This window comes from Arvicanthis niloticus, chromosome 24, assembly GCF_011762505.2.
Source record: "Arvicanthis niloticus isolate mArvNil1 chromosome 24, mArvNil1.pat.X, whole genome shotgun sequence".
NCBI lineage: Eukaryota > Metazoa > Chordata > Mammalia > Rodentia > Muridae > Arvicanthis > Arvicanthis niloticus.
In genome coordinates, this window is record NC_133432.1 from 9,468,753 (window position 1) to 9,481,166 (window position 12,414).

Consider the following 12,414-nt stretch of genomic DNA (forward strand, 5'->3'; position numbering starts at 1 on the left):
TAGCATTATACCATGCCACACAGCCCTGGGGAGAGGGGGAGTCTCAGGGAAGTGTGGGTGTCTGACAGTGACCTGTGTCTTGATATTCTATTAGCCTTGTGTGGACACCGCTGTGCCTGGCTGTTTGTCACAGCTTTTAGGAATCCTGCTGGTAAGATGCACTTTTAATTTTGTTTTTAGCAGTTGCAGACTTGCAAAGGATGTTCCCCACCCCTCCATCATTGGAGCAGCATCCTGCATTTTCTCCTGTGATGAATTATAAAGATGGAGTAAGTTCAGAGACAGTGACTGCGTTGGGCATGATGGAGAGTCCCGTGGTCAGCATGGTCCCCACACACCTCACGGAGTTCAGGATGGAAGTGGAAGATGGTTTAGGAAGTCCCAAGCCAGAGGAGATAAAGGTAATAACCAGTGTGTAGACTTCCCCACGGCTGGGTGGCTTCTTAGTGGGCCCACACACAAGTGCATAAGGACCATGGAAACCAGAGCACATTAGTAGATAGTCACTCCATGACCATAACTTCATCAGCAGTGTTGGCATTAGATTTTTCTTTTTACTTATTGTTGTAGAGAACTATTGAACGACAGTAGATTCTGTGTCTTAGTTTTAAGAAGCACCGAGCAACCATGTCTGGCTCCAGTTTGCCAGCATTAAACCAATCCCATGTCATTGTCACAGGATTTTTCCTATGTGCACAAAGTGCCACCGTTCCAGCCTTTTGTGGGATCCTCCATGTTTGCTCCGCTGAAGACGCTGCCGAGCCATTGCCTGCTGCCCCTGAAGACCCCTGACGCCTGTCTGTTCCGGCCCTCGTGGGCAGTTCCTCCTAAAATGGAGCAGCTGCCCACGCCCCCTGCAGCTTCTTCCATAAGAGATGGCTACAAGTACGTGCGAGAGGGAGAGGCTCCACCACTTACTGTATATGATGCCACCTCACTGCTTCCTAAGTACTTGTCAGCAGGCCACAGCAGCTCAGTCTCGGAGACTGCTTTCTTGCTTACTCTTGGTTTTGACCATGTTGTCTTGTGCGGGACTGTGTGTTTATTTTTAAATGAAATTTCCTCTGTGTGTGTGTGTGTGTGTACACAAATTACGATGATTTCAGAGCTATGTGTAAGGCTAACCTAGTGTTTGCCATAGAATCTAAACTTGATGGGAGTTACTGATGTTTGTCAGTGGTGGGAGGAGCTGTGATTTATGTAAGGTAATGATTTTAGTATGGGACTTTACAATTAGGTAAAACAGTAACAGATTGAGGTGTGACTGGGGAGAGTAAAGGGAGACATTGCTTGTGACTCAGACATCTCATCCTGCCCAGAGAAACAGTCTTTGTGGCAGCATGCAGACTCCGTTTTCTTTGAAAGAAAGAACTTCTTACTCAGATAAAGCAAAAACTTACAAATGCAAATGTGTACTCAGGTCACATGTCTGTGTGGCTGGATAAGCCAGTAAGTGCAGGTTGTGGGTGCTGTGCCTGGTCTCACTGTCTCACTACAGGCACTGTGGAGATGGGTGGGCTCCAGCACGCGCCCCTTCTCAGGGACAGTTGTCAGGCAGGGAGCCCGGATATATTGTCTTATTTTAAATTGTTAACAGCTGTTTCAAAGATAAGCCATAGGAGCAAGTAGACCAAGTTTCTGGTCCAGGACTCGTCTTTGGCCACATGTCTGTGACAGACGCCAGCAGTTTACATAGTCAGAGTTAGAATGAGGAACTGGGTGTAAAAATGATAAAAGGACCCTGGACTTGGGAGCCAGCACCACCATGCCATGTGACAGTCCTGCTTTCTGAAAAGGCTATGTGGGCTTGCAGGGCCCTGCACCTGCATCTTCTGCCCCTTACAGTGGGATTATTCTCCCCAGAACTTTGGGAAAGCTCCAGCAGCCAATGGCTGCAGACCACAGTGGGGAGGGGAGAGGACTGTGACTGTCCTGCCAAGTGCCTGGTCTGACTGTTGCCAAGCTCCATTTGGGCTCTAGCTGCTGAACAGGGCCTGGAGCCTCAGCCCCAGACTCTCTGGACAGGTTCTGGTAGTCTTCACGCTCTGAGTTGTCACTCTACCCCCTCACTCCTGCCCTGTGCCCTCTGCAGCCAGAGGTTAGATTGGTGGCACTGTGGAGCCTGTGCTATAGAAAGGTGCTTTTGTCCACAAGGTCTGATGTGGCCATGGCCAACCTTGGCCCCTTACTGTGTGGCTAGTGGGTTGTTAGCTCTGCTTTACTTCAAACTAGCCCTGGGGTCCAGGAGCTGCTTTACCGAGTGGGCGGCACAGCTGTGCGCTGTCAGGGTCCTGATGGGCTCTCCAGTGCACACCATATGCTGGGCTCACCTGTCACACTTGGTCCACTTGCTGATGCTGGCTTCAGTCCTGCCTCAGGTCGTGGCTCTCTGTCTTTCTGCTGACTGTCCCACTTTCCACACAGGGTTGGTCTTGAGTCCGTTCTTAATGAGCAGGGAAGAATGAGGCTGTTAAGTAAAATGAAGTGTTTCCTACCTAGGGAACAAGGGAAGTATTTAGATTTTTAGGTAGCAATCATGGTTCCTTTTTGATCCAAACTGCAGAATCATTTTACAATTTTGTTGACCAGGAAAATTTAAAGGAGGTAACCCAATAAGTATGCAGACAGTTGTTTATTGCACCAATCAATTTGTGTACCAGCTTTTGTCTGAGGCCAAGAAACCCTTGTATGCCAGGGTTTATATAAATCCTGCCTGATTTAAATCCCTAGACCAGTGATACAGGTTCTAAAAGATTACAGGGCAGTGACTTGTATAAGGGAATGGATGGAGCTTACTGAGAAGCACCAGCTTCCTGTGTCAAGTCAGTAGGACTGAAATACTTGCTGTCCTGATGCTTGTGAGTGACAGTGAGCTTGCGCACTGTCTCCAGGCCCATGGGAGTATGTTGAGGATGTGTTTTATAGTGGTAGACCGTGCAGATGCTGCAGACACGGTCTCCTTTCTGCCTGGCTGCTCTCCCCAAGCCACTGCTTATGAGAGAAAACAGCCCTGTCTGTCTCGGGAATGAGAATGATTGTATGTAATATGTAACACTGAAGGATGAAGGGGAACAAAAGGGAACCCTCAGGAACCTCTTGGTGCGTCCTTCCCAGTGACTGCTGAGTGACACTAAATTCTACAGGACGGACAAACAGATGGGCACAACAGCACACAGTGCTGGGGACACGAAAACCCTTACCAGGGCTGCCTTCTCAATCAGGAGAGCACCATATTTGAATGTGTGTCTGTTTATAGCTAGCTATTTCAGTATCATTACAGAATTATGGCCTCCAAGAAAAGTGCACAGGCAGGCTCTCAGTTTCAAAGATGGCAAAGGCATAGCTGCACAGTAGATGCAAACCCAGCCCTGCAGCCTTCCAGCTAGTCTAGGCTTCACTCCTGCACTTTACCCCCCTCACTGCTACTTTGTGTCTGTTGCAGTAATGTGCCTAGTGTCGGGAGCCTTGCAGACCCAGACTATCTGAACACACCACAGATGAACACGCCTGTGACGCTCAACAGTGCTGCCCCTGCCAGCAACAGTGGAGCTGGAGTCCTCCCATCTCCAGCTACCCCACGATTCTCTGTCCCCACACCACGAACCCCCAGGACTCCAAGAACTCCCAGAGGTGGGGGGACTGCTAGTGGCCAAGGGTCTGTGAAATATGATAGCACTGATCAAGGGTCACCAGCTTCCACCCCCTCTACCACAAGACCCCTTAACTCTGTGGAGCCTGCCACCATGCAGCCAATTCCTGAGGCCCACAGTCTCTATGTCACCCTGATTCTGTCAGATTCTGTGATGAATGTCTTCAAGGACAGGAACTTCGATAGCTGTTGCATTTGCGCCTGCAACATGAACATCAAAGGGGCAGATGTCGGGCTCTACATCCCCGATTCCTCCAAGGAGGACCAGTACCGATGCACCTGTGGCTTCAGTGCCATTGTGAACCGTAAACTGGGCTACAACTCGGGGCTCTTCCTTGAGGATGAGCTGGATATTTTTGGAAAGAATTCTGACATTGGCCAAGCTGCAGAGAGACGTCTGATGATGTGCCAGACCTCCTGCCAGTCCACCTTACTTCCTCAGGTGGAGGGTACCCGGAAAGCCCCAGAGCCCCCCATAAGCCTCCTCCTCCTCCTCCAGAATCAGCACACTCAGCCCTTCGCTTCGCTCAGCTTCCTGGATTACATCTCCTCCAACAGTCGCCATGCGCTCCCCTGTGTGAGCTGGACGTATGACCGGGTGCAGGCAGACAACAACGATTACTGGACAGAGTGCGTCAATGCATTGGAACAGGGGAGGCAATACGTGGACAACCCCACAGGCGGGAAGGTGGACGAGGCTCTGGTGAGAAGTGCCACTGTACACTGTTGGCCGCACAGCAACGGTAGGTAGCCCAGAGGGCAGACTTGTATCAGAAGTTACCTTGCTGCACATGATGGACAAAGGACCAGAAGTGAGGGCTGGGCTGTCTTCTCTGCCTTGGGTGGACTGCCTTCTGCTGAATCTTTTGGAAACAAGTAATTGCCTCCTGAGACTCTGCCATTCCGTTACACCACAAATGGGTGGTGTATGTTGGCAGCTTGTGGCCAAGTGTGTAAAACTGATGGTCGTTGTTCCTGCCTGTAGGTATCCAGTCATCCTATGGGATGCAGTTGCCATGGTGTCTCTTTTCTGAAACTGGCCACAGGTCCCAAGTATTTTCTCCTTCTGGTTTGTCAGTGTGCTGTGCTATGACCGCTGTGCTATGGTCACAGGGCACATCCCAGGGCCCTGTGTATTTAAAATTGCCAGTCAGCCCAAGGTCTAGCTGAGTAGTAGAGTTTGTGGTTTGCATGTTCGAAGCCCACGGTCAATGCCTAGCACTGTGGGGAGACAGGGAAATCTACCTCCAGGTGACATCCATGTTTGGAGTAGAGCTTTACAAATGCTGAGTGGGCTCCCATGCTATTCTGGGATCCTTCCAGGTACAAAAGAGACCAAGGGGGAAAGCACCTGCCATCCTGGACTGTGTAATCTGTTTGCATATTAAATTAGCACACAGGAAGCCCTGGAAGCAAATTGTAAGTGACAGAAACAGGAGGCAGAGGACCTTTGGTGTGGGGGAGGTCAGGGTTGCCCCTGAGCAGGCAGTAGCAGTTACACTGAGGCTTCACAGTGTCACTGAGCTCTGTGACACTCACATCCCACAGGGAACTGAAAAGTGTGAGAAATAAGGGCCACGTGGGGTGGAGGCTTCATCCAAAGAGCAGGAAAGTTAATCAGTCATGGAGGTATTTTTAAATGATAGTGAGATAAAGTTTGTGAAGGTAAGTGGAGGACAGACAGAAGTCTGCTTTCTGACCAGAGTGTAGGAAGAGGAGAGGAAGTACTGAGGACACATCTGGGGAAACTAAAAACCAAATGGAAATCATCAACTGGAACTGGAGAGGCAGCTCAGTGGCTAGGAGCCTGTACTGGTGCTTGCAGGGTCAAAGGCAGGGGGATCTCTGAATTTCAGGCCACCCTGGTCTACATGGCAAGTTCCAGGCTAGCCAGGGCTGTATAGTGAGTCTCTGCTTCAGGGGGAGAAAAGCCCCTGTGATCCCAAGTAAAGGATGTGAGTTTGGCCCCCAGCACCCACATCAGAGTACCCAAGAAGCATGTAACTGTAGCCCCTAGGGATTCCATGACCTTGTCTGGCCTCTGCGGGCACTTACACTTCTGTGCTGCTACCCATATGCAGGCACACATGCATGCATGTGATAAAACTTTGGTATTTAGATTTATATGTATGAGTGTTTTGCCTGCATGTATGTCTGTATACCATGTGCATGCCTGGTCTCCGCAGAGGTCAAAGGACCCCGGAGCTGTAACTACAGATGGTTGTGAGCCACCATGTCGGTACTGGTACTTGAACCCCAGTCCTCTGCAAGAACAAGTGCTCCTGGCTGCTGAGTCAACTCTCCAGCCCCAATTTATGATAAAAGAAATAGTTACATAATGAAGAGAAAATAAATAATAACTTGCTTTAGGGTGGGAAGAAGTAGGTACGTTTCAGAGCTGTCTAGAGAGTACTACAGGGTCTCTTTCTCTATAAAGCATTCAGTATTTCCCAAGGATATTTTACAAGGTTTTCTAGGTCTCTTCTTTTTTGTTCCCTTATCTTCAAAATGATGATGTGTAAATGAAAGGAACTTGGTAACTAAGAAACTTAGTGCCTCTCTGTCTTCTCAAAAATCATGGGAATAGGTTTACGTGATTGGAAAAATGAGACTTCTTTACTTTTTTCACACAGTCTTTTTTTTTAATTGGATATTTTATTTATTTACATTTCAGATATCATCCCCTTTCCCCAGCCCCCAGCCCAGCCCCCTCCCCAGCCCCCACCCCATCCCTCCTCCCCCTTTTTGCCTTTATATCATTTTCACACAGTTTTTTTAATTGAGTATCTCCAAGTAGTGTAATCCACTTCTCTCTTTACTCTCATTACCAAGTTACTGGTTCTTTTCTTTATTGGAAGAACCTTTCTCTTGACTCCCAGATTGCCCACCTCCTATAATGAGAATCAGGATGTCATCTAGAAGGGGACATGCTGCCCTGATGTCCTTGTCCTCTGCTCTTTTCTCCTGCCACAGTGCTGGACACGAGCATGCTCTCATCTCAAGACGTGGTGCGCATGCTGCTGTCCTTGCAGCCCTTCCTGCAGGATGCTATCCAGAAGAAGCGCACAGGCAGGACCTGGGAGAACATCCAGCACGTGCAGGGGCCGCTCACCTGGCAGCAGTTCCACAAGATGGCGGGGCGTGGGACCTACGGTGAGCAGGCCTTGGTTTCGAATTTCCTTTGCACTTCCGTGCTCTGGTTGCTGCAAGGCCCTGCTTCCTTGGTCATGTGGAGCCTCTTCTTCGGTCATATTGAGGTTCCCTAAAGGAGCTCAGCCTCAGCACATGGTGCCTGTCATTGGGCTCCTGGGTTTGCTCGGCCTCCTGCTCCATGGCCAGGATCCCTGTTGTACTCAAGCACACTGAAGCAGTGTGCCTGTTAAGTAAACCTGGCTTGCTGCCTTCTGCCCTCACCCTCCTTGGCCCTTTCTAAGATGGTCTGACTCCTGGGAGGCTCTTCATTGGGGCCCATTTAGTGAGCTGATAACAGGAGGCCCATAGAGCATGTAATAGTCTCCCACGGCTCAGACCCCTGGGTCAGAGCATCGGGACTGCCAAGCTGTCCAGCATGGGAAGAGACTCATATTCCTTCCTAAACAGCACTGTCTTCCAGGGTCGGAAGAGTCTCCTGAGCCACTGCCCATCCCCACTCTGCTGGTGGGCTACGACAAGGAATTTTTGACCATCTCACCCTTCTCCTTGCCCTTCTGGGAGAGGCTGCTCTTGGAGCCCTATGGGGGCCACCGTGATGTTGCTTATATTGTGGTGTGTCCAGAAAATGAGGCCTTGCTCGAAGGAGCCAAAACTTTCTTCAGGGACTTGAGTGCTGTATATGAGGTGAGCATGTTGTGGGGCTCCCTCTCTGTCGTGGGGCCTGCATCTGGCTGTTACTGAAGGAACGAACCTGGAGCTCAATCTTGAGAAATTGTTGTAAATAGGGATGGATCGTGGGGCCTTTAGACAGACAAGGCATGTGTACTCTGTCTTTCCATTTTGGCTGTAAGAGTTCCAGAAAGTGGTACTGAAACATTGACCTTGAGAATCTCTGAACTGCAGGGTACGTTTAATGGACCATGCTGTTGTTCTCTAACACTGTGTGCATCTTATGACCTAAGATTCGGTAGATTAGAAACTGGTATCCATATTGCTATGAAAAGCAGGAAGGTAGTTTTGCAGTTTTCTTTGTGTAATCTCCTTCAGTTGTGAGAGGCCTGCCTCCTGGGTCCTTGACATCTTTTGCTGAAGCGCCAAGGCCTGGCTAGTGTAAGCCCAGCACCAGGGTGCTGGCAATGTGGAACAAAACCAGATTTGCTAAAGCACTTAGGATGCTGGCTTGTACCTGTGAGGGCTGCACGGGTGTTCACAAATAAGACCTAGCTGAGTGCCAACTGTCCCCTAAGACAGAGCTCACACTCTGGGTGAACAGGGACTAGGTGAGCTGAGGGAATGCTGAGGGAATACTGACTGACACACAGTGAGTGGCATCTGTCTGAGGGGATGCTGACAGTGAGTGACATCTCTCTGTCAGAGAGGATGCTGACATACATACAATGAATGGCATGTGTTAAGCATGAAGTGAACCCTTGGATGTTGTCACTTGTGACCATTGCCTGCTCTGTGGGTACAAGACACTGTTCAGTCACAGTTGAGCTGTCACAGATGACTTGTCTCCCTTCTGAATGACCCTCTGGTCTGATCCAGAGTTTCATGCTCACTGCATCTGTTTAGGTATACCACCCCTGCTCTGAAGGAGCTGCAGGCAGTAGTCCCTCCTGCTGTGACAGTGTCCTCTGGGAGTGTTGGGTTCCCTGTTACTGTGATAAAACACCGACAAAGCAACATGAGCAAGCAGGAAGGGGTTTGTTTCAGCTTACAGGTTACAGCCTATTGTGGAGGGGAGTCAGACAGGAAGCTGGAGGCAGGAACTGAAGCAGAGACTGTGGGAGAATGCTGCTTGCTGGCTGGCTTTCTCTGGCTTACTCTGCAGCCTTCTGATGCAGTTACCGTGGTGGGCGGGGCTCTCACATCCATCATTCATCTGGAAGATGCCCCTCAGGCCAGTCTGATAGAGGCATTCCTTTATTGAGCCCTCTTCCCAGATCAGTCTAGGTTTGTGTCAAGTTGACCAAAGCTAAGCAGCACAGTGAGTCACCTCAGCAGTTACAGGTAGGGAAGTAGAGTTCCTTCCCGGCCAGGCAGAAAGCCAGCCCCCTTGTTAGAGCTGATTTTATGAACCCTGCCCATCCCCCTGTGAGTATCCTGGTAGCTTCTGACTCTTTGAGAGTGGTCAGCACACATGGTGCTGTAGCAGCTCTGCCTCTTTAGAGGACCTCACCCAGGGTTGGACAGACAGAGCAGTTTCAGGGCCACTATGGCTGCCAGGGAAGGCCAGCTGCTAATGCTGGGGTGCATGCATGCTTCTGTGGGGGGTGGCTGCTGTCATAACTGTCTCATGTGCTGTCAGATGTGTCGGCTGGGACAGCACAAGCCCATCTGCAAAGTGCTCCGTGACGGGATCATGCGTGTGGGCAAGACTGTGGCGCAGAAGCTGACAGAGGAGCTTGTGAGCGAGTGGTTTAACCAGCCATGGAGCAGTGAGGAGAGTGACAATCATTCCAGACTCAAACTTTATGCTCAAGTTTGCCGCCATCACCTCGGTAAATGGGAAAATGGTTGGCGTGGGAGAGTGGGTGAAGTGCAGTGGGAAGGACCTCCCCTCCCTGGCAGGTCAGCATTGTGGTTCTGTCTCCACCTTTGCTGCTTGTGGTCTGGGAGTGGTTTCTTTTTTTCTTGAGGCAAGGTGTTTTGTTTTTGTTGTTGTTTTGTTTTTTTTTTTTTTTCTCCTGACCTGGAACTCACTATGTAGATCTGCCTCTGTCTTCTGAGTGTTGACACTAAGGTATATGCCACCATGCCTGGCTAAATTCTGAGTTTTATGTAATGTATGTTCTTTAAATTTGCTTATTGGGGTTATATGTGCTTTGTGCCATTTTGAAAACAGCAACATTCCTTGACATTAGCTGCTTACACTTGAAGAAAACTTTCAGAGCTTGTAAAGCTGCATATCCATGGTGCACTGTGTGACTGGGTGAACATCCATGTGCACTGTATGACTGTGTGAACATCCATGTGCACTGTATGACCGTGTGTGTGACCGTGGGTGAACATCCATGTGCACTGTGTGACCGTGGGTGCACATCCATGTGCACTGTGTGACTGTGGGTGCACATCCATGTGCACTGTGTGACTGGGTGCACATCCATGTGCACTGTGTGACTGTGGGTGAACATCAATGTGCACTGTGTGACTGTGGGTGCACATCCATATGCACTGTGTGACCGTGGGTGCACATCCATGTGCACTGTGTGACCGTGGGTGCACATCCATGTGCACTGTGTGACTGGGTGAACATCCATGTGCACTGTGTGACTGTGGGTGCACATCCATGTGTGCTGTCAAACTGAGGGCATATGTACTGCTAAAGGGTCCAGTTCTTAATGACATCAGAAAAGGAGGCTTGTTAAGAGTGATTTTTTTTCTGTCTCTTCCTGTAAGCCAAACGTACGAATTGTTTGTGTGCAGTCAGCCATTTATGTAGAAGTCTGTATTTATATGTGGTGGTAGTATTCAAAGTGTCCAGGGGACACTTGCTAGGCTCACTAAGATCATTTTTGTCTTCCTTCAGCACCTTACTTAGCCACTCTGCAGCTTGACAGTGGCCTGCTGATGCCACCTAAGCACCAGAGCCCACCAGCAGAAGCACAGGGACAAGCCACGCCTGGGAATGCTGGGTCTTTACCTTCAAATTCAGGCTCAGGAGCACCTCCAGCTGGCAGTGCATTCAACCCCACCTCCAGCAGCTCTGCCAACCCTGCAGCAAGTAGTTCATCTGCCTCCTCTGGGCCGCCAGGCTCCTCCGCTGCCTCCGCTTCAGGCATCACTCAGATGAACACTACCTCTTCTTCAGGATTCGGTGGTGGTGTTGGAGGGCAGAACCCCAGTGCTGGGGGCAGCTCCACAGATCGAACCCCAGGGAATGTGGCTTGTGGAGACACTGAGCCTGGGCAGAGCTGCACCCAGCCCTCACAGGATGGACAAGACAGGTGTGTTTGTGTCTCACAACCAAGTTGGGCTTCCAGTTGGTCACACAGTGGGGCTACTGTTTGGTCGCACCCCTTTACTCCAACACACACAGACACACACTTTGTCTCAGCATCCAGTCGAATGCTTCTTTCATCATAACTAATAAGAAGTGGCAAGTGTTGGTCCGAGGCCACGTTGACAGCTGGAAGCAGTAATCAGCACGCTTACTACTGAGTTCATTAAAACCTTTGTGCGCACTGTTAACACAGGGGGTAAAGGGATCAGAGAAAACGCCCGTTTCAGACTAGCACGGATACAAGTAGTGTTCTGACACACTGGGGCACATACAAGTTGAATTGGGGATATTTGCACAGGCTCCACTAGCCAGCATCCTTCGCCTGAAAATGTGAAACCAAGGCCCTAAAGTTGTGGGTGTCGCATAGCAGTTTTTGGCTTTTGTACTGCTGTCTGTTTCCTGTCTCGTCTTTGAAATGTTGAACCTGATGTGTGACACAGGCTGATGCATTGGATAGTTGCCTGGGGACTCGGTGGGCTCTGTGATTGATTTGTTTGATAGAGTTTATCTTTGCCTTCAGAGCCTCACACCTTACTCTCTCTCCAGTGTTACAGAGAGGGAGAGAATAGGAATCCCCACAGAGCCTGACTCTGCAGACAGCCATGCCTACCCCCCAGCCGTCGTCATTTATATGGTGGACCCGTTCACCTACACTGCAGAGGAGGACTCCAGCTCCGGAAACTTCTGGCTGTTGAGCTTGATGCGCTGCTACACGGAGATGCTGGATCACTTACCCGAGCACATGAGAAGCTCGTTCATTCTCCAGGTTGCTGTCCACTGGCTTGCTCTTCATGCTGCTTTCTGCTGCTGTGAGAGAGACAGGGTTCTGAGTCCTGCGTTGCAGACCCACGAGTCTGTAGAGAGCAGTGCTCCGGGGCTCTGTGGTGTAGATTCAGCCATCCTTGCCATTCTAGAGCATTCCTGCGCTTGTCTCATTACAAGGTCGGGGCTCTCCTTTTCCAGTTACTATGTGAGCATCTTTCCTGGGCCGCTTGTCGTAAGATCACTTGTACCTAAGACAGGTCTCACTGTGGTACTGAGGCTAGCCTCCAGCTTCCGGTGGAGCAACCTCTGCAGTGCTGAGACTGAGCCCATCCAGATAGCGCAGTGGACAGTGTACGTTGGCCAAGCTCACATAGGTCTACATTTGGTGTGTGCTCACTTTTCCCACTGGTGTAAGCGAAGCCTAGCAAATGTGTTGGTGCACTGTTCTTCATTCTAAGTCATTTTAAAAATGGATTCTCACATGTAGACACTGAAATGTCATTTTCCAAAATGCTTGCTCTTGTTTCCTGAGCAGGGGGTGAGCACACCTATTTCCCTGCACTTTCACTATATTTACAAAGAAGTGATTGTTAACTGTTCTGTACAGTGGAGATGCCTCATCATCGCTTGGTTGAAAGCTGCCCTGTAGAGTGAAGGATTGAAGTTAGAGTGAACAGAGGATACTGCGGCCTAACTTGCGTTAAAGTCCGAGTCCACCTGGTTAGATAGCACTGCAGTGTGCTCTGTCGGATGTTGTGCAAATGGGCATGCACTAAGATGTAAGCTTTACAGTACGAGGGCCCTGGGACAGGACAGTCCTCAAGGAGACTGACATACCCAT

The 12,414-nt window shown here is 49.9% G+C and overlaps 1 protein-coding gene across 4 annotated transcripts in view; it reads left to right on the forward strand.

The window, feature by feature from the left end:
* Positions 1–12,414, forward strand: part of Med13l (mediator complex subunit 13L) — a 216,841-nt gene that overhangs the window by 189,451 nt on the left and 14,976 nt on the right. For 3 of the 4 annotated variants that reach the window (XM_076922605.1, XM_076922607.1, XM_076922608.1), the window contains 8 exons: positions 181–401; positions 680–885; positions 3,443–4,392; positions 6,623–6,802; positions 7,263–7,486; positions 9,114–9,306; positions 10,335–10,752; positions 11,355–11,574. In XM_076922605.1, the coding sequence (XP_076778720.1) occupies positions 181–401; positions 680–885; positions 3,443–4,392; positions 6,623–6,802; positions 7,263–7,486; positions 9,114–9,306; positions 10,335–10,752; positions 11,355–11,574 (2,612 nt within the window). The remainder of the gene's footprint in view (positions 1–180; positions 402–679; positions 886–3,442; positions 4,393–6,622; positions 6,803–7,262; positions 7,487–9,113; positions 9,307–10,334; positions 10,753–11,354; positions 11,575–12,414) is intronic. The other variant, XM_076922606.1, reaches the window with a different exon arrangement.